Raw genomic sequence first — 21,543 nt, forward strand, 5'->3', positions numbered from 1 at the left:
CCTTTGGCTGGTGGGACCAACCAGCCCTGAGACAATTTACAAATTTAGCCATCTCCCAAGGTACTGTACCTCTCCAGAGCTGAAAACCTTGAATACAAGGAGACCTCCGGCCCATTTGCAGTGCAATGTCTTTGCGAGGCTGAATCCATCCAAGTCTTTGCCGAGCTCCAGATGAACCTCCCGAGACACGATTTGACTCGTAGAAGTCCCCTCACCAGAGTGCAGGGCTCCAGAATCGAATGATCGACTGGGCAAATACTGTCCTTTGTGGTTGCTGAGAAAAAGGCGCCAGAACCGCAGACTGACCAAGGAGACCAAAGAAATCTGTGCCATGGATCCTCTCTCGAGACTGCTGCAGACACATCCCATTCAGAGACCTTCCTTTCGTCACCAGACCGAGGAATCGGGAGACCGGATCCGTCACTGCTGCACAGAAGAGAATCGGACTACAGGCATTTCTTCTAATTTAAGGTACTGTGGGGTGAAAGGTATAACTTGCATTGAACCAAGAAGTCGCTCCAGAGTGACTGGAGTGCGTGAAGACGTGCCCAGTGTGTCCACTCTACCTCTGATCCAAGCTGCAAGCTTGTATCCCTTTAGGGAGTCCGTTTGCAGGGTCACCTTCGTTTTGAATTGCCAAGTATCTTTTCCTAGAGACTAAAAGTATCCTAAATAACGTTTGCTGTTCTGCTCTTTCTTAAGACATTGAATGCACTCATACACTGACTTTTTTGTATAGTTAGGCAATGGACTTTTAAAGCATTTGTTTGTTAAAGTGTCTGTAGAACGTTAAGCGCTGCTGCTATGTGATTAAGAAACCCTTTTCCTTCCTAAGAGACGTTATCTTATGTGGTTCTGCTAACTAAATACAATTACTGTATATCTTTGTTATTATGCGAGTGTGAGGTAGTACCCATAATACGGTAGAACTGTCAAACTATGTAACAATTGTATCCTGAGCAACTACCATTGAACCAATGGTCTGTGAAAAGTATGAAGTATTCCTGTGTGCTGGTTAAGTGAACTAAGCATTTATCTACCTTTGTGTAATTACAATGTATATTTTAATATGACGTTTTGTGGGTCCATGTTTCTTTGGACCTTTTTACTACTGGGTTTAGTGTACTTACCTACAGCTCCCATCTTCCCCCTATGATGAGCCTGACTGCTCTGCCATTCTACCATGATCCTTTGGGTAGTACTGACTTCTACTAAGAGTTGGGGGACCTGTATGCCAAGGGATAGTTTTATGCAGTCTTACCTCAAGTGGACATTAGGAAAACTACCCCAACACTTTAGTTCTTTAGTTGGCTGTCTCGGGAAGAACTGCTTGAGTTACGCTGACTATCTTATAATAAAGATCCAGTTTGCTTTGTGATCACCAGTTTTCTTCTCGCCACTGCACTAATAACAATTGTGTTATTACTTATAACTCTATGTAGTGTGAAGTGGTGTGTAGTTCCCCTCTTTTGCTATCTTTAAGTTACATATAGCTGTAAATATTGGTGTGTAGTGTGTATATATATATATTGTAATACACTTCACCTGTATGTGTTCTGGCATATTCAACCTCAGTTACTCGACCATCTCTTAGTGGTGTTAATTGTAACTAAATATCAACCCCATGTTCTAAATCTAAGCTCGGCCTACCCTACTGTTTGGTTAAACCAACTGTAAAAAAATATTTGCATATGCTCTAGGTTGGCCTTCCAAAAGCCCACACATACCATTGTGGGTTTTGAAAATCTTTTCCAACAGTTGTACAGCCTGCTGTGCCATTACAGAATGGGGGAAAAACCATGTGCATATCATGCTTGGTCCTACCTCATAGGTGGCAGTCCAGTGGGACCTGCTAAAGGACACAATTACTGCATGAGATCACAAGGAACCCTGAAGGGTGGCGCTTCTGGGCCAAAGTTTATTTTTTGTGGCAGCTGATGAAATGGACGAAACTCTTATGACAGAACACCTGTGGGGTTAATGATGTGTAGTGCCGTATTACGATGCGCATACACACTGAAGTTTAACAGTTGGTTGTAGTTTGGTTCGGTTGAAGTGAAGACCATTATTGTTGCAAAGGTTCTTGAATGATATCAGCTGAAAACACGTATTTACCATGGTCAACAAACTATTGTAAACACTATGACATGTCATTATTGCAAACAACTCTAAGCCTTAAAGCGCTACAGTACACAGCATCCTTTTTTCCATTTGAGACGCAACCAATTAACTTGTTTGGAACTTTGACACAGGGATGGTATTTTATTTTTCTAATGATCGTGATTCTCTTCATCTATAAAAAAGATAGCACATACAGTGCCATGGAGCTAATCAGCCACATTTGTTTTAGGTTATCAATGCAGCTCTCGCCTTAGCTGCAAAGCCACAAAGTAAGGTTGCTCTTGAGACCATGGACCTTTTCAAGGAGCAGTGGGAAAAGCAAGTACGTGTATTAACGGACGCTGTTGATGACATCACTTCGATTGATGACTTCCTGGCTGTTTCAGGTAATAAACTGTGTTTAAGACCCCACTCCCAATATTTTGATCTATGCTGATAGAGAAAATAATTCACCTTGCAGGTTTTTAGGGGGTTTACAATAGGTCTTGGAATTCTTTATAACAACTTTCTTTTTCAGGTCTTATTTTTTTCTAAGTCTGAGTTGTTCCCTTTTATTTTTCATTTAGAACCTGTCCAAACAGGTTTATCTTTCTTTCATGTTGGTCACGCCTAGTCCATCCTGTGCACGTTATCTTCTGTAGAACATGAAATGTGCCATTTATCCCTCTTGTGAATCTTATCAATGTGTACAGCCTCCATTTCTGTGTTTTGGCGTGTATGTTTAAATGTTGAGTCTACTGTTAGGGGAGTTTTCCTGAAGTCCACCTGGAGGGAAGACTCTATAAAACTATCCCTTGGTATACAGGACCCCAACTCATGGTATAAGTCTGTACTACCTAAAGGATCGTTGTTGGGGAGAATTCTCAGAAATGTGCTAATTCCACTCTACCTTAGAGACCCCCAGCTCTTTTGCTGGAGTATAGGACTTTTAATTTTTTTCCTGGAGAGAGTGAGACCGCTTTTTCCCACTCATGTATTTTAATGTGATTGTAACAGTTTCTTTTGGTTTCTGGAGTCTTGACAAACTCCATAGGCATATTTTTACATTGTGACACATACCACCTTCAGTGCAGTGGCACAGGGAAGTCTTTCAGATTTCCCCAAGGGTTTAAATACCTTCTCTTGGATAGACTGTTTCCAAGAGCAGTGAAGGAAAATTGACTTTACTTACATTTGTAACTTTCTAGACCCAGCACACACTATTCTGCTGGCGGGGTTACTTAGTATCCCATTTGTCTAACTTCTCATGTAACATTTTTATGTTGCCCTTTCCTCGATGAATGGCTGGTGGCAGTGGTTTACTTTTTGCTACTGTGGTGTTTCTTTATCATGGGCTGCGTTCGCAGCTGCAGTAAAAAGCACCCTTGGGTGCCATTTTTGTCAAAATGGCCCAGTCTACTTTTTTTGCCATTTCTCTGTGGTAAGGCGCTTCTTGAGATTTACTCTGCGCGCCAAACCAGCTTTGGTCCCTTTTGTTCGCCTTGTCTTTAGTGGGATTCACAAGTGAAGCCTGTGTCTGGTGGGGTCAGGAAGTGAGGGAGGTGCCCGAAACTCCCTGTGCTTAATCTCCTAGGAGACAGGAATTTACTCTTAGTGATTGGACGGCTGGCTGTCCGGCAAGGGCAGCCACCCTGCTGTTTGACTGGTAGCTAGTCTGGAATGAATGGGAGAAACCTGCATAAAAGGCGAGGATTTTTGGCTTGGAAGGCAGTCGACCACTGGACGAAGGAATCCGAAGAAGAACTTGGAAGAGATGCCTGCTGCAACTTCTGGACTGTTGGTTTGCCAGGTGAAGCCCTGCGGCTGTGCTGAAGCTCCGAATTAGCTTTTACTAGAGAAGCCCCCCGTTCTTCAATCCTGCACTCATTGAGGGGACTTGGATGAGTGGGATCGTGCTTCTGGAAGTTCAACTGGACCTCACCAAAGCTCTGGGTGGATTCAGCCGTTCAAAGATTTTGCACTGCAAATGGGTCGGAGGTCCTCTGGTATTTGCGGTTTGCATTCCTGGAAGCCCACAGCACCTTGGCGGATGGCTCAACCTGCAGTTCGTCTCCCGGCTGGCTGGCCCCACCAGCCAAAGGGAAGGAGTCACCCTCTTCGATGCTCCTCTGTCAATAAGAAAACGGGGTCAGGACAGCAGTGGTTGCTTAATGGTTACTCGAAGGGTCCGCAGCTTTGGTATTCTGATCTAGTGGTCGACCTGCCTTCTGCCTCAGGAACCTCAACTTTTCTTCAGTTTTCCCATTCACTCATCTGCAAACTCTCTGAGCAGTTTACAGAAAGGGGTGGGTGGCTGTCCATTCAAGACAGCCAGTCCCCCAGTGGGAACTGGTTCCATTCAGGCACTCTGGAAAACAAAGGGCAGTGGAGTGTAAAACTCTTCCCCCACTTCCTGCCTTCAGACACACTAGATCCTAGGCAGGGACAGGGTTCCCACCAAAGGCAAAATATACATTCAGATCTTCCCCTCCCAGAATGGTAGAAGAAAGGACAACCACGCAATAAAATGGCGAAAAAAGAAAGGAGCCCCGATGTTAGTACATGGGTGACCCTTTTGTGCATACTAGAGTCTGTGAATACAGTCTGCAGTAGAAATTAGCACCAAAGTTGGTAGAACATGTCCACTGCCATCAGCCATAACTTTGGTTGTCACTGTGACCAAAATGTTAGAGGAGCAGAGAGAAGGGGGATACTAGGTATCCCCTTAGCATTCCACATAAGTTGGTGCATGCTAATCTTATAAGTAAAAGTATCCCTCTTTCCTTAAGAACAGTAGTTCTTAGGAAACGTGAAAGGAATATAAAAAGGAGAACCGAAAGGCTCCACGGCAAGACTGCACAGAGGGTGCTATGTGCTACAAAAGTGTAACATGATTTCTGAGGATTGTGGAATCTGCTTAGATAACATGTTATGCATAGGCCGACATCTAGTGGAAGCTGCAGAGTATTAGTTGTTTTTGAAACTCGAAAAGGGATGTCGACAGGGCGTGCCAGTAATACTATCCCTAGTGTGATGTCTACTGTATCCATGGTGCTTCACGCGTCAAGGTCCCCCAGATTGTTTTTTTTCCGCCATCATTTCTGTCGCTCATAGTTCCTTCTATCTATCGCCATTACTTAGTAATGAATCCCATCTTGACCCACTCCCAAATGGATATAGATAAATGGCTGTACTAATTGTTCACCAAAGGAAGTTTATTTCTATACGTTTAATATTTTTATCTTTGTTCTAAATGCAAAGATCATTATTTGTATAAACTGTATGTAAAAGGTCCTCTTAACTTGCTTGTGTTACTTTCCTTCAGAGAATCACATATTGGAAGATGTCAACAAATGTGTCATTGCTCTACAAGAAAGGGATGTTGATGGACTCGACCGTACTGCTGGTGCAATTCGTGGTCGTGCGGCAAGAGTTATTCATGTTGTGACTTGCGAAATGGATAATTATGAACCTGGAATCTACACAGAAAAGGTTATTGAGGCTACAAAATTATTATCAGATACAGGTACTTGTATTACTTAATTTAGTTTAAGGTTATTTTCACTTTTGTTGGGCATCTGTCTTGCAAGACGCAAGCTTAGTGTGCTATTTTAATTAGCTTTAATGATATTAAAATTGGTCAATTCCTGTTGCTTTGCTTCAAAACATAATGCAGCTGTAATGAGGTATTTGAGAAAATATTTGATTGTACGGTTCACCCACTTTATTTTCACATGATCTAAACATCCATCAACCCTAAACTTGTTTTTCATGATTCATTTATAGGCTTTGTTTTGGCTGATATCAGGTCTTTGTGCTTTTTACATCAAATCCACACTTCCTTCCAGAAGCCTATACATTTCCTTTGGTTTGGGATTGAACCAGTGCACAGTTGGTCCACGCTAATGTTTTTCAAAATTGGAAGCCTGTGCAAATGCGTGGCAATAAGCGGATACGCCCACCGTTTTTCTTTTTCACAGCTCTGGGAATCATACATGTGCACAGCACCCACAAACGCATAATTTTATTTCTGTTTCGTTTTGACCTTATAAGTTTTCTCCAACCAGCTGACTACAATATTTGAGGCACACGTTTACTTGAAATTCTGAGGCATTTAAAGATGTATATGTTATGTTACTTTGCATTTATATAGCGCCTTATGAACCATTGGTATGATCTCAAGGCGCTGGTAGGTTGAACGCCCTCAGGAACCGTAGTTCAAGTCAGTAGAGAGAGTCATAAGGTGCGTGTGTGCACCGGATATGTGTGCAGCAGGTGTGGCACTCATATGATAGCTGCTTCTTAGCGGTAGGTGTGATGGTAGGGAGATCAGGAGTATGTGTTCGTTCTGGACGGGTTATACCAGACTGATTCTGGCTGCGTTAGGCCTGAGGAGAACACCTAGGCTGGCGCGTGTGCAACCAGCAGTGTTTAGTTAGGATGATGGGGAGTCTGTGGCAGGTGTTGGTATGAGAACAGCTATACCAAATGTGTCATAGTGTCGCTGTGTTCTAGTTGAGTGGTGTATAGAAGTGCGTAAGCGTGGCAATGTGGTATGGTGGTTTTCAGTAGGTGCTTGAGATCGAGCGCACCTCAGAATCATTTATTCTATCTGTTTTATTCACTTAGTCTGTTCAGTCGTCTTCGTCTGTTCAACTCCATCCTTTGAGTCTGTTCCACCCGTAGTGACTACTCCATGTATTCTATGTGCTCCCAACAGTTCCATGCACTCCAACCGTTTCATGCACAATGTCCATTCCATGCCCTCTATCTGTTAGCAAGCGACCCCCCCCCCCAAACAGTAACATGAAAACCCAACTTGCAACTACGTGACCCAATAGTACCATGCTATTCGCGCCTTCCTATCCTTCCTCGCACTCAAAATTGGGTGATCGTTGGCAGGTAAATGCACACATACGGTATTTCTCAAATCAAACGTGAACAGGGGCAACTGTGCTGGCCTAGCGCAAACACAAGAACGAAATGTAACACTAGCAGGACCTGTGCACTCTGCTCGAGCCCCCGACCTGGGACTCCAATCTTTGTCCCATGTAGCTTGTGCGCTTCATGGCTCCGATCCTTGGAGACAAACAAGTTTATTGCGACCCATTCTTCCTTCAACGGATAGTTTTCTGCTTTTCTCTCATGGGGACCATTTTATTAATATCCATCCACTGATTCCCTTCCTTTGGACTTTCAAAGAAGTATGATTATGGAGGACCTTCAGTTTGGCAAGATATAGCAGCATATATTTCAGTCCTTCTTGCCGGAGTCTGTCTTTCGTCGGGCCAAATATACTCTGCCGTCTCTGCACCTGTACAGTATAGTTTGGGTAAATCAGCAGGGCAGAGGACACCAGCTGTATCACACCCCCCTCCCCATGAGAACTCCAAAATCCTCCTATTTTTACATTTCTTTTGTTATATCAGTAGTCTCGGAGGGGCCCCAAAGGGCGGCCTCTTAGCCAATGATCTATGCTCTCTTCACCATGAATCCTTGCATCTGCGGTTCCGGTCCCACCTCCTGGAGCAGCATATTCTCCACGTAGGTAGTAGGATCCCTTCCTTACTCTCCCTCCGGTAGTCCCAAAATCACAATGTTGCTCCTCTATGCTCTCTCCTCAGCGTTTTAGGCTCTACATTCTAGTGAACACACCTTTGCCGTCAAATCTTGCACCATTAACCACCACTCCATAGTGACGTTCATGGTGTCCTCCATGTTTGTCTCTACTGCTCCCACTCTGTCCGCCAGGGAATACACATCTTGTCTGAGTAGGCACACATCTATTTTCACCTCGTCTATCCTTGTTTGCATTAATGCCCTTGGTGCCACTATGGCCTCCAGGATTTGGTTATATGCCCCTGATGGGTTGGTCACATTCTTTGCCATGCTGCAACCCCTCGCCCCCTCCAGGCTGTCGGGAAGCAACTCTTGCCTTCTCTTGCATGCAAAGGTTTCCATTTTCATCTGTTTACCCTTCCCAACCTTTCTCCTGTTTGGCATGGGACCCAGTCAGGCAGTGGTTCCTGCTGTACATGGCCCCCGCTAGTGTTGTTCTCTGGCATCCCTCCCCTCTGAGCCCTTCAGCGCCTCAGTCACCCCATGCTCAGGTGTCCACAGTGTATGTGGTCGCTCTGTTGTAGGCTCCCACGACTATAACTGTCCACCTCGCTTTGCCACATCAATGTGTGGATCTGGTGCCTTGTCATGCACCCCCAAACCGGCAGCACACTACCACGCACTCGCCAGATCAAGGTACTGCTAACAGGCACACAGCACAATACTCTGTTCAGGGGGTGATCAAGCATGCCCCATCCAGCAGTCAGTGTTCGGATGGCTCAGTGCTTCTCGATGTCACGGAGGCAGAATCCATGGCGGCTCTGGCCGCGTTGGCGGTTACCATGGAGATGGGGTAACGTCCGGCAGGCTCGGAGGCGTGGTCGCGTGATGCAGGTCAGCTCACGTGATCATCCTGTTCTGGCGCGGACCCGCTCACACAGCATGGCAACTGGTTAAATGGATGACTATTGCAAACCACAGTGCTTCTCAGCTGCTAGGAAAGATTGTTCTTTTTACTGCTCACACCCCCCCCACCCATAGAGATCAATGGGCCATCCTACTTTTTGTGTTTGCATTGCGCCTTTCCTGACTTTTGAAAGTAGGTGAAGCCTTTTTACTCCACTTACCTTGCTAAGAAAATCTGTTTTGTGGGCACTGAACAGTCTCTATGGCTAACCGTACAGAAATTCTCTGATTTTGCATGTACACATTACCTTCTGTGAAGTGACACAGAAGATAGACACTTTGAGACTCCTTGGTAACTTTGTGGTTACTTACACGATGTGTCCTGGATGGGCTTGTGGCAGTGGGTACTTTTATAGGATTTTCTTTTTTAGTCTTGTTCTCTTTTTGCATGTAACCGCTTCATGCCATTTAGAGTACCATACATTCTAAAATGACAGTGCCGCAAGATTTTCACCTGTCCTTTGGCCACCTTGTTGTTTGACCTCCTCCTTGTCCTAGAGTGGCTGGATTTTCCATACAAGCCCTTTCCTGGGCAAAACTTCAGTGTTTGCAGGCCAAGGGCCGTATGGTTTGATGCTGGATGCTGGATGTGGGTACTGGGCTTGTCTGGTTCCAGTCCACATTTGTGCCAGACTGTGTGTGTTGCTGGGTATCAGACTGAATTTCTACACTCTGGCCAGGTGGACAGATGTACAGGAGGCCATCCTAGTTGGTGAAGAGGAACAACTCTGGGAGCTTTAGCCAAACCAATCCAGGTAGCATGGAGAGTGGTCAAGGCTAAGTCTCAGGAAGGGGTGAGTCTGGTAATGGATCCACAATGAGTCCACAAGGTAAGTAATCAAAGATTACACTTAGACAGTTATAAAATCACAATATTGGTTTTTGGCCAAATAAACACTATAAAAATGAATAAAGGCAAGTAATACTATTGCACATCACTCATAAATAAAATACATATATACAGCCCATGTAGCCAGTGCACTAAAATCTAAACCCCACCTCACAATACTGAAAGGTATGGTTATTATTTGCAATGGCAGTCCACAAGAACACAACCCTAACTTTAGAGGTCCAACCCTAAATTCACTTGGGGCCTTGTGCCCTAAAGGTTCACAAAGTTTCCAGCAGTTTTGTGAGCTGGGAAAAGTTAGGAGAATGGTCTTGTGGATGGGATAAAGGTTCCAAAAGCCAGGTAAGGATGTATCCTAGTAAATAACGGTCTCCTGCTTTCAGAGGGCTTTCAGCACCAAGTTCTGCTAAAGCCAAACAAAGGTAAAACTTTGAAGTGTTGAAAAGCTTTACAGGTGGAGATGGGGGAGGTGGTGTGGACAGGTAAATATGCTGTAACTCACCCTAGGTACTCCGGTTTCGCTTCAGACTTCGCATGTTGTCAGAGGTTGGTTTTCCTGTCGGTCGCCAGAGCACAGGAGTCACAGGTGCAATACAGAATCTGTTGCAACCAGTTCCTGTCGAAGAATGCAACTCACACTGATGCAGCACCCCGTCTAGGCAGTGGACCTACACAGGGAAGCCTGTTTTGACGATTGTCACCCATGCATGGTGACACAAAGGGACACAGCTGTCGCGGTCTGAGTCTGCCATCTGTCTCCGGTCCCGTTGAAGCTATAATGCCGAAATTGTGCCAGAGGACCCCTTGTGGAACAAGCTATCGGTTCCCAAGGTTCTGAGCCAAAACACTAAGCATCTACACGGTAGCCTAAACTGGAGTTGGTCAGTCCACAGGATGGTTCCTGTTAGGCAAGAATTGATGATGTAACCCTGTGGGAGACTATGCAAACCGTGCCCTCTTGGTATTTGGTGTAACCCATCTTATGGTATAGGCCTATACTACACAAGTTGGTAGTGTGACTGAGCAGCCAGGCCTATCTCAAGAGGGGCAAATGTGAGCTGTATTAATGAAATCTGCAACTACAAGTAACACTTACACTCAAGGTTTTGGTTACAAATATTTATTTAACATCCGCTTTTAAATAAGCATTCTTTAAAGAGGGCAATATAGGTAACAATCAAATATACTTTAAAATACTTTTCCAGAATAAACACAAAGCTGGTAGATGCTCTTTTATATAGTTCACCAGTACACCTTCTAGATTCTGAGGTTTGTAGAAAGAAAAGGTGAAGGAAAGGAAAAAGGTTAAACGGGTTCTCCGAGCATGTGAGCACTTAAATATTCCAATGAAGTCTAGACAAAAACCTTTCCCAGCAATAATAGTTTAAAACCAAGTTATCACCTCTGAGGGACAGTAAATATCAAAGTTTAAGTGGACTAGAAGTCTGCAGGGGGCCAGGAAAGCCAAAGTCAATTGGAGCACAGTCTATGGAGCTCAGGCACTTCTTAGATCATAAAGTCTTGCACAAAGGTAGAGACTTTGTTGAATGACAATCCCTCTAGGGTCACAAGCTGTTACACTTGTGAAGGATAGAGCTGAAATCAACTCTAGCAAAGTAGCTACTGCAAGTGTCAACTGAGAAGAGCACAGCAAAAGACACCGAGGTAAGTACTCCAAGTGGGATAAGTACCTTTGGTTAGAAGAGTGGTCCAGCTGGCTTCTGTCTGGATGCAGTGATGCAGATCCTGGGTTCCTCAGCCTCAGTTGTGGGGACAAAAGGGAGGACGTCTGGAGGACTCCTGCAGCAGCAATTCGGATGTTGGCGGCTGCTACGGGCTCTTTTCAGATCAGCAGCACTTTGCGGTTTCAGCGTTTGATAAACTGCACCACAGGGGATCTTGGACACCGGTTGGACATCCTTCACTCCTTGAGTCCTGCACTCTGGTGAGGGGACTCAAGCTCTGGTCGTCCTGCTTCTGGAGGGTCCTGGGGAGACTCCTGGAGCTTCTGGCCGGATTGCAGACGTTGCTTTCGACTATGGATTTCTCTACCCCTGGCACTCGGTCCCTGCAGCAGCAAAGAAGTACAGCCAGTCAGGGAAGATGGTTCAGTGGAGTTTCTCTGGGTTAGTTGTCCCACTAACCCAAGGGAGGAAGTCGTCCCTTCTGGAGCTTCTCTTGTCGATCAGAAAAAGGAGTTTCAGCACAGCAGCAGGGCTTCACTGGGCAATTCAAAGGTCCAGGAGGATGCAGCAAGCTTTGTTCACGGTTTCTTCGTCGGGTGTTATTCCCAGTGGTCGACTCTGCCTCTAATCCCAAAACCCTCATCTTTTAAGGAGGTTGCTCCCATTCATGCACAGCCTAGGCTGTCACTCAAACAGCTGGGTGGCTGTCCTGAAAAGACAGCCAGACGATTGGGACTGGGTGCATTCAGGCATTCCTAAGACCAAGGGCAGGGGAGTTTCGGGAACCTCCCTCACTTCCTGCCCTTCCAGACACACTGGAACCAGAGACAGATCAGTACTGAAGCCTGCCAAAGGCAAATCAAACAAAGGGCTCAAACCTGGCTTGGCACGCAGAGTGAAACCCAAGAAAGACCTCCAAACAGAAAATGGAGACAAAAGAAGACTGGGGCCGTTTTGACAAAATGGTCACCCATGGCTGCTATGCTGCAGCTGAGGATTCAGCCTGCGGTAGAAAGCACAATGGTAGGAGAATTAAACCACTGCCACCAGCCATTAAAAGTAGTGAGGGTAACATACATTTTTTTACACAAGTCTGTAGGGTAAGGGCCTACTAAGTAACCCCCACCACTCCACATAAGATGGTGTGTGCTGGACCTACAAAGAGAAAAAGTAAATAGTCCATTTCACTTTACTTGGGAACAGTAGTTCACACAAGAAAAGGTATTTAAACCTTATGAGAAATCTGAAGGATTTCTCTGTGACACTCCACTGAAGGTGCTGTCTGTCACCATACAAAAAGTAGATGCCTATGGAGTTTGTGACTCCAAAAACAAAGGAAACCCATAATCCAATTCGGGTCAAAACACACGAGAGCGAGAAAGCGGGCTCACTTACTCCAGGGTTAAAACTAAAAGTCCTGCAGTCCAGCAAAAGAGCTGGGGGGTCTCGAAGGTTGAGATCTCCCCAACAGTTCCTGACGCTTCAAAGACTCCAGATGGGTGGGCATCGAGCAGACTTTGAGAATATTTGGTCTCGCCACTCCAAAGTTCAAAGTACCACAAAGGCCAGCTGAAGATCACCAGCCACACATGGCTCCACCGGTGTTAGCACAGAAATTAGAATTCTCCCTAATTCCCTTCAACCTTGGAGACCCCCAGCTCTTTTGCTGGACTTAAGGACTTTTAATTTTTATCCTGGAGTGAGTGAGAAAAAGGTCTCACACCCTCATGTATCTTGTTCTGATTTGGACTCTGTGTTTTCTTTGTTTTTGCAGTCTGACAAACTGCATAGGCATCTACCTTCAGAGCAGTGTCACTGAGAAGTCCTTTGGATTTCTCATACAATTTAAATACCTTCTCTTGGGTAAACTACTGTTCCCAAGAGCAGTAAAGTGAAATTGACTTTACTTGTCTGTTTTTTTCTATGTAGGTCCAGTACACCCCATCTTATGTGGGAGTACTGAGGGGGTTACCTAGTACCACCTTTTCCTACTTTCTCTTCTGACATTTTTTATGTTACCCTCACAACATTTAATGGCTGGTAGCAGTGGTTTAATTTTCCTACCATTGTGCTTTTTTACCACAGGATGAATCCTCAGCTGCAGTATTGCACCCATGGGTGCCCGTTTTGTCAAAATGGCCCTGGTCTTCTTTTTTTGCCATTTCTTGCTTGTGAGGTGTTAATTGGGTTTTACTCTGCGTGCCAAACCAGACCAGGTTTCACCCTTTTGTTCATTTTGCCTTTTATGGGCTTCAGTGCTGCCACTCACCCCTGCCTCCAGTGTTTCTGGCAGGGCAGGAAGCGAGGGAGGTACCCGAAACTCCCTGTCCTTAGTCTCCTTGGTTACCTGAATGAACCCAATAGTGATTGGCTTGCTGTCCTGTGTGAGTGACAGCTAGGCTGTGCATGAATGGGAGAAACCTGCTTAAAAGGCTTGAACTGAAGACAGTCGACCACTGGAAGAGAAGCTTGCTGCACCCTCCTGGGCCATTGGTTTACCCGGTGAAGCCCTGCTGCAATGCTGAAGCTTCAAATTTTGTATCGACCAGAGAAGCCCGGAACGGACAACTTCTTCCCTTGGGTTGGTGGGACCAACTGACCCTAAAACGAACTTGCCTGGAAACGCTCTCCCTGTTGGCTGTACTTTTTTGCTGCTGCTTCAACCGAGTGGCAGGGGTCAAGAACACCAGAATCAAGTGCATCGTCTTTAAACCGGACTAGACCTTCAGGAAGCTCCAGAGCTTCCTCCCGAAGCAGGACTATCCAAGCCAGAGCCACCTCAACAGAGGGCTGAACCCCAAAAGCAAGGGAAGCCCATCAAGTGTCCAGGAACGGTGGTGTTATTGGCCGGTAGCTGACATCGCAAAGTGCTGCTGATTTGAAGAGCGCCCGTAGCCGCTGACTACCTTCGAACTGCAGTGCAGAAGTCCTCTAGACATCCTCCCTACGACTCAGGCCAAGGGACCCAGGATCTGCAGGACTGCAACCAGAACAGAAGCCAGCTGGATCCTCTTCTTCAAACCAAAGGTACTGTCTTGACTGAAGGGGTACTTACCTATTTTGTCTGCTTGCTTCTTTTCACTGGAGACGTGCATTAGCTGCTTTTTCTGCAGAGTTGCTTTTAGCTTTGCCCTTCACAAGCCTTACAGATTGTGGCCCCACAGTGATTCTCTCTCTGCAAACTCTCTATTTAACATTGTGCAAGACTTTTGTGCTATCTGAGGAAGTGCCTCCCTAGACTGTTCTGGCTCCCTGCAGACTCTTCTGACCCATTGACTTTGGTTTTAACTGTCCCTCGTAGGTGGTGCGTACGTTTAACTGGTATTGCTGGGAAAGGGATAACCTATACTTCATTGGGGAATTACAAAGTGTTCCCCTGTTCTGAGAACTTGTTAACCTTTTTCATCCCCTAACCTTATGCACATCCTCAAAATTGCATAGAGTCAAAAGTCATCTATCAATGTCCACAGTGACACACACATCCCAAACTGGTATATACTTGCTTAACTTAAATCTGAGGAAGTGTTGATAAGTGTATTTTTGTTGTTGCATATTCCCCTTTCTAAAGACTTATTTAAAGCTGACTGTTAAATAAATATTTCACTATAAAACCTTGAGTAAGAGTGTTATTTGGATACTTGTAATTGTGAATGCCTATGTAGCTTCTCTAGAGCTCACATTTACCCCTCTTGAGATAAGTCTGGCAGCTCAGTCACTCTGCCAACTTGTGTAGTAGAGACCTATACCAATATATGGGTTACCTATTACCAAGAGGACAAGGCTAGTGTATTCTCCCACAGGGTTACTGCATACAATCTTGCCTAACAGCTGGGACTGCAGCAAAAGTGTGTCGTCAGGCCTTCTTAGGACAGGTCTACAGTTCCTCCACGGTCTTCACAGCTGGGCAGGATACTTGGCCCCTCACAGGATTTCTCCAGGCTCTATGGGGCATGGCTGCAGGCCTCCTCTTCTTATCCAGAAAATCAGTTGAGACAAAAATTCAGTTCACCCAATGGAAGATCTGCCCCTCACACACACCCCAAAAAGTAAACACTTATGTCTTCTTAGAGAAAACTCATATACAAATGTATAATTTGAATGAATTCACAAATGAGGAACTATGTTCTCTATAATCTATATGCAGGTACACCACATCGCACGAACATAGAAATATTCATCAATAAAAACAATATGTAGGTAATTTTCATTTTTATTAAAATACATAACATACAGAATCTCATCTCATGCTCAAAATATATAGTGCTCAAAGTCCTAGAAATTGTGAACACGACATCAACACAGTGCAAATGCATACATGATAACTTCAAGCCGGCGGACAAGATGGCTATAATGCTGGTGCAATCACGGGGGATGTCACCCAGTCATATAGCCCATCAGGCCTACTAGAGGTTACAATGAACCACACATAATATAAGCCAGGAGAAGCCCCCTAGTTTCGACAGACAGAAGCAGTGACAACGTCGTCTTCAAGGCCAGAAGAATTCCAACTGTAATAAAATTTAATCAAAATCGGAATAATAAATATCCCCCGAACTAAATGTATGTGCACCCATTACCTCAAATAATGTGCTTGCCTCTCATTTAGGGTTGGCACACAAATGTTTTCCACAAATTCTGCTTGAGGCTCAATCTTGATCTAAAAAAAAAAATATGCAGAAACGAATGCTCAGGAAATAAATTCCTCCATAACCTCTTACTAAGTTAAAATAAAACAGTCAACCGTATACCTAGCACAAGACACAGGACTTGAACCTATGAGTTAAAGCACTGACTGGAAAGTGAAGAACCTGCATTAAAGGCATCAGTTGGGCCACTGTTCGAGGATTCCAAGTAGTAATCGATTAATACAAGTTCCGAAGCAACCCATGCTGCTAGTTCTGTGCCCGAGCCTGAAATAACAATGTGTCCGCAACCACTCATGAATACTGGTAGGCAGCACTCATCAGCTGTTGGCCACATATCGCAATAAGAGGTCATAAAAATACCCTCTAGCTAGTCCTATTCCTCCTCCGCTCACTGCGTCTTACCGTACCAATTAGCTTAATTCACGCTGTGTGGATACCATCTAAATAAAATCGATCACTCACACACACACACACACACACACACACACACACACACACACACACACACACACACACACGACGAAAGAAGTCCACATACACCTTGCTGCACTGGCATTGCACTGCTCGCTGAAAAGCACGCGAAGCGTGTCAAAGGTTGCATAGCATTAAACCTGCTGGGAACGGATCATAGACACTAAAGACAGTGTTCATAATGTAACACAGGCTTGCTCAAAACTGTGCCAATCTTAACACGTAGCTCTCATATGTACAATGGATGGACACAGCACATAGTGGAGCTCAGATGGGGAGCCAACAATTCTGGTTTGGAGGTATTGTGGTGGAATGGCCCACAAAGAAATATGAAACTTAACCCAGTAGTTGTCCAATCAGGACCACTGGTGAAACTCATGCATACTCGACATACAAGAAACCAGTTTATGGATTGGAATCCAGATACTTCCAACCCACTTCGTGGGAACACACACAGATGGCCCTGCACTAGCCAGCGAAAACCAAGGCTTTCCTGGGCAGTGCATGACCATAAAAGGAATTTCCTGATCTGGCAAGGCAGGAAAGCCAACAAACAAAATGGCCAAAAGAACCAGCAAAACCCTTGTGGCAGGGCCATGTTTGGGACACTAGCCTCAGTTAGTAGCCAAGCGTAGTAAGGCTAACAAAGATAATGCAAAAATAGTAATGCGGTAACTGCTGCCACCAGCCTGTCTTTATGCACACGTAAGATGTCCCAACATCCCTTTGTGTAGTCTAGGGTCATAGTAAAGCAACACCATTGTAAGATGCATTGTGCAATGATAAAAAAGTTACCCATAAAATAAGTAACGTATAACAAGAAAAGGGAAGCATAGTTGCCCATTATTGACAGCTTTAAGGACTGGTCAGTTTCCTCCTAACAATGAGCAAAAGTGCAGTGGAGTAAAGCTGAAGCTTTCACTTCACTGGAAAAAGTCAGAACAGAGTGCAAAAGCAAAATGTTTTGGGGTCCATAGAAATGAAAGTTGCTAAAAAAAGAGAACACTTCCCTAACACTGGGCAGATGTAGTGGCCAGAGGTTGTTCTGATTCGACAGCCCCTGCCAGGTTTGAATACTGAATGTCATTGCAATTGGTGCGCTGTTGGCTACTCCAACCCGGATTCTGGATAAAAGGGAGACTCTTGCAGCAATTACTCATATCATTGGAGCCATGATCCATACGAATGGGAAAAGCCCACTAAAAACCCAGATTTAGTCATTGGAAGCTTTCCAGCATCACTTTCTTCACTTGCCCGGCAAAGCCCTGTCTTTACTGATCTGAAGACCTTCATTAGTGCTTAGACTAGTGAGAACAACCAGTTCTGATCTCCTTGTAAAATCCATCGGTTGGAAGCGCTCTGAGTCCCGGAATCCTCCTGTGGGCTAGCCAGACGTTGTCCTTCACTGCACCTTTTGCCGTTCTGAGGTAAACCATGGGACTTGGTAGAGCCTCAGCTTCTGAAGCAAGAAGTATTTCCCTGAAGTTGCAGTTTTCCACCACAAATGGGGACCTTTGAGGACCAGTTTCTTGGTTTCCGCCCCAAGGGTTTCCTTCCTCTATTTTCTTTAATTGTCCATTGCTGTTTGCCACCTCGTCCTGGGACGACTTGTGGTTGTCGACAGAGTGGTGGTCCAGTGGTGTGTCTCCCGAGTCTCCAGAACGGGTCCAGTTGCGCCTGGAACCAACAAGTAGTGGGACCCCAAAACACAGAAGCCTTAAGTGACCTCTCCCAAGGCCCCTGGAATTACAACTCAACCAAAGAACAAATCCAGAAATCCCTGCGATTTCTTTCATCAACTCTGTGGCCTCTGAGTAAATCGGAGTACAGGGTGAGTAAACCTGCCTGTTCTAGCCCCGAAGTCTCCATAGGATTCTGTGGGCATAAAGTCCTAGCCATATCTCTCCCTTCCCTAGCCTTGGTGTTGTGGTCAGGTGTTAGAACAGTTTTTCTAAAGTCCAACTAATGGTTTCATAAAAGGGCTTCATAAAAACATACATCTGAGGCAGTACATAAGCTCCACTCTTAGCATAAGGCTGTTTCACCTGAGAATATGGTAGTGTGGACAGAGCAGCCAGGGTCATCTTAGGAGGGAAAGAGGGCTGTAGCTTGGTACAAAGAAATTGTAGCATACATATGGTCCAAAGAAACACTTGGTATAGTAAAGATAAAGGGTTTATTTAAATACAAGTAGACCAACATAAGTCTTGGATAAGTACTATAACATCATATAAACACAATCATAAAAAAGGAGCAAGTCCAGGTGAGTCTAACCTAAGGTTATACATTCGGGATAGTGATATACTATTCTTGGGGAATAAGACTTGCTATACTTTTAGAATAAAATCAGTATTTCAAGGGTAATAGACCCTGTCAATCTTACAGTGACAGTTATAGAAAGCACATAATAAACCAACCCTGTTACAACTATACTCCTTGCAACATTACCTTTTAGAACTCTGTTCAGAGCTAGTCAATCAACTCATATACTTTCTGGAGGGAACTCGAGCAACTCAATATTAAGTATGAACACGCAATAATATTTTAAAATGCCCAAAGCCAATCGGGGAAAGGAAAAACCCTATTTCACTTTAAGAAACACTAAATGTATTTCCAGGCAAGTAATTGACCTTTTGGTACATAACTATTTGCTATCTAATATCTAGTTTTCTGATGTTTGTTAATCTGCTTAGAATCACATGCTGTGCATAGGTCCGACATCCAGTGGTCACTGCGGAGTATTGCATTTTGTTTTTCGTAGTCGAAAAGGGGACGTCGACAAGGCGTGTCTGTAACACTATCCCCATAGTGACGTGCGTTGTACCCATAATCCCTCACGCGTCGAGGTCCCTCAGATTGTTTTTTTCCGCCCAGTTTCTGGTCGCCTTACAGGGAGCTCCTAGAGAGACATTGCAAATACTTACTACGGACCTCGGTCCTTAATTATACTTATTATATTGTTAAAGATCCCTCCCCTCGACGTTAGCTGTGAAGCTGTTTCTCCGCCGAGCAAGTTTTCGACAGAGGGGAAGAGACGGAGGAGATCCTTCGGCGCTGCCGAACACGTGGCCTGGCCTCGCCGGCCAACATACAGTAGGGAGAGTGGGGGTTCGAACTTTTATCTTCTCTTTGAGAATGTCTTTCTTTCTCCCCTATCTTTCCCTTGGGGTTATCACCAGTTATTATTGCCTCAGCTATGGAGAGGACACCTTTTAAGTTTTGCCCACGCTGTAGGGGCAAATACACTTGGAAGGACAAACACAAGCTCTGTAATCGTTGCTTGCCCCTCGATCATAAGGAGGACAGCTGCGCGGCCTGTAAGCTCTTGAAACCAAGAACTCTTAAAGAATGCAAAGTTAAGAGGTGGGCGGACTACGCTATGTCGAAGTCAGTTTCCTCACCCGCCGCCGCTGTTACAGAAAGTGACGAGGAGGGTGATAACTCGACGTCCGTTCCGGAAGTCATTAACCCCCAGAAGGAGCGCTCGCGCTCCTCGACGTCTGTCCCCGGCCCGACGGGCTCGGCTTACGCCTTGCTCATGGGGATGAACACCCCGGCGACAAGGATGCACACAGACCCCATAGGCCTAAGCACACAACCCACGGCTCTTCTTCGTCGAAGACGAAGGATCCATCAGCGCCGAAGGGGATGCAGGGCACTCCGGTGTCTACCTTAAACCGTAAGGGTCTCAAGCCCCACCCGCAAACGCAGTCGCGACCAGCGATTGGGCTTTCGTCAAACACAGGCGCTACCTCAAAATCATCCGACGTAACGCTCCATAGAGCGGCCGTCGAGGGACAACGCGTAACGCAGGCAACGTCGACACCAGAGTCCTCTATTGACAACCTCGTTGTCGAGAGCCTGCTGAGAATTGTTTCCGAAGACAAACGTAAGCGGACGACGAAACAAACGTCGAATACCGCACAAAAAGCTATGGAAATGCCGAAAAAGCACAAGAGTAGCCAGGAACTGCCCCCTTCATCTAAGGGCATTTCAGAACTACCGGAGGGCTTTTCAGAGGGCGACGGAAACCTTTCTTCGACGTTGTGGGAGCGTTCTAAGCGTTTTGAAGGTGAAAACACTGATTTCCCCCCTCTAGACTATTCAGGGGTCCCCCATGAGACCCTTGAAAGACTCCATTCTTGTATGGAGAAAATGGAAAGGTTTCTGGGAAACCAAAACCCACCCACACCCAAAAGACCAAGAGAATGGCCCCAGGATGACCCTAGGGTCAAAATTCCTAGGCTGTTTCCCCCTTCTACAGACGTATATGACCTCACTGAAGAGGAGCAATACCTCCAGGAAGATGATGAGTGTTTGGGTGGAGAGGAAGAACATGAGGAAGAGGGGTTTGAAGAAGATCCTTACACTAGTGCAGGAGCTTTCGAAGAAGATACAGCTACCTCGCAGCCCTGGCAATCCCCATCAGTGCAGCCTTGGCAATCCCCATCAGTGCACTCAGACCCTGATGTCTTTCACCCTTCTCCTCCCAAGGATTCACCTATTGGAAACACTTCTCCCATAGATGACCAACCTTCACTTAATGCACTATTGCGCAAGGCAGAAGCGCATTTTGAAATAGACACAGGGGAGACTCTTCCTGACATAGACTTTGTAGAGAAAGTTATTAAAGAAAAAGCCCCTGTTAGTCAGTCTATTCCGCTCCTGGCTTCTATAAAGAGAAGAATAACTCCTTCCCTTTCCAATCCTGCCTTAGTAGGAGGGGTCAACCCTCGGATAGAAAAGCTCTTCAGCCCTTCGCCCTCTGACCCTTTGTACATCAGAGGCCATTCTATTCCAGACTCCCTCGTAGTTACTAATACAAGGAAAAGAGCAGGGGTACCACTATCCACTAGTGAGGCACCACCTGACAAAGAGGGCAAAAAGCTCTATGCACTTGGGAAGAGAATCACAACGTCTGCCGCCTTTTCAACTAGGATTGCAAATAACAATTCCCTACTAGCTAGCTACGCAGATGCACAGTGGAGCAAGCTGCGCAGCGAAGCAGAGGACGCACCAGAACCCCTGCGTTCACGCCTGTTAGCTACAATCTCAGAGGGAACTCTTGTAAACCAGGGCATTGTAAAGAACTCCTTAGATGCCGCAGAGACGGCTGGCCGTTCCCTGGTTCAGGGAATACTTCTAAAACGCCATGTCTGGCTGCGCAATTCGGGATTTAAGCCGGAAACCCAGGCTTCCCTGATAAATAAGCCCATAGAACAAACACATCTGTTTGGGAAAGCAGTTGATGAGGCCCTAGAACATG

General features: G+C 45.5%; 1 protein-coding gene across 1 annotated transcript in view; it reads left to right on the forward strand.

Moving 5' to 3' along the window:
- CTNNA1 (catenin alpha 1) overlaps positions 1-21,543 on the forward strand; it is a 505,233-nt gene that overhangs the window by 359,290 nt on the left and 124,400 nt on the right. Inside the window, exons 11-12 of the mRNA XM_069652692.1 lie at positions 2,351-2,507; positions 5,426-5,626. Coding sequence (XP_069508793.1) covers positions 2,351-2,507; positions 5,426-5,626 — 358 coding nt within the window. The remainder of the gene's footprint in view (positions 1-2,350; positions 2,508-5,425; positions 5,627-21,543) is intronic.

The sequence above is a fragment of the Ambystoma mexicanum genome, chromosome 3p (assembly GCF_040938575.1).
Source record: "Ambystoma mexicanum isolate Mex_15411 chromosome 3p, UKY_AmexF1_1, whole genome shotgun sequence".
In the NCBI taxonomy this organism is placed as follows: Eukaryota; Metazoa; Chordata; class Amphibia; order Caudata; family Ambystomatidae; genus Ambystoma; species Ambystoma mexicanum.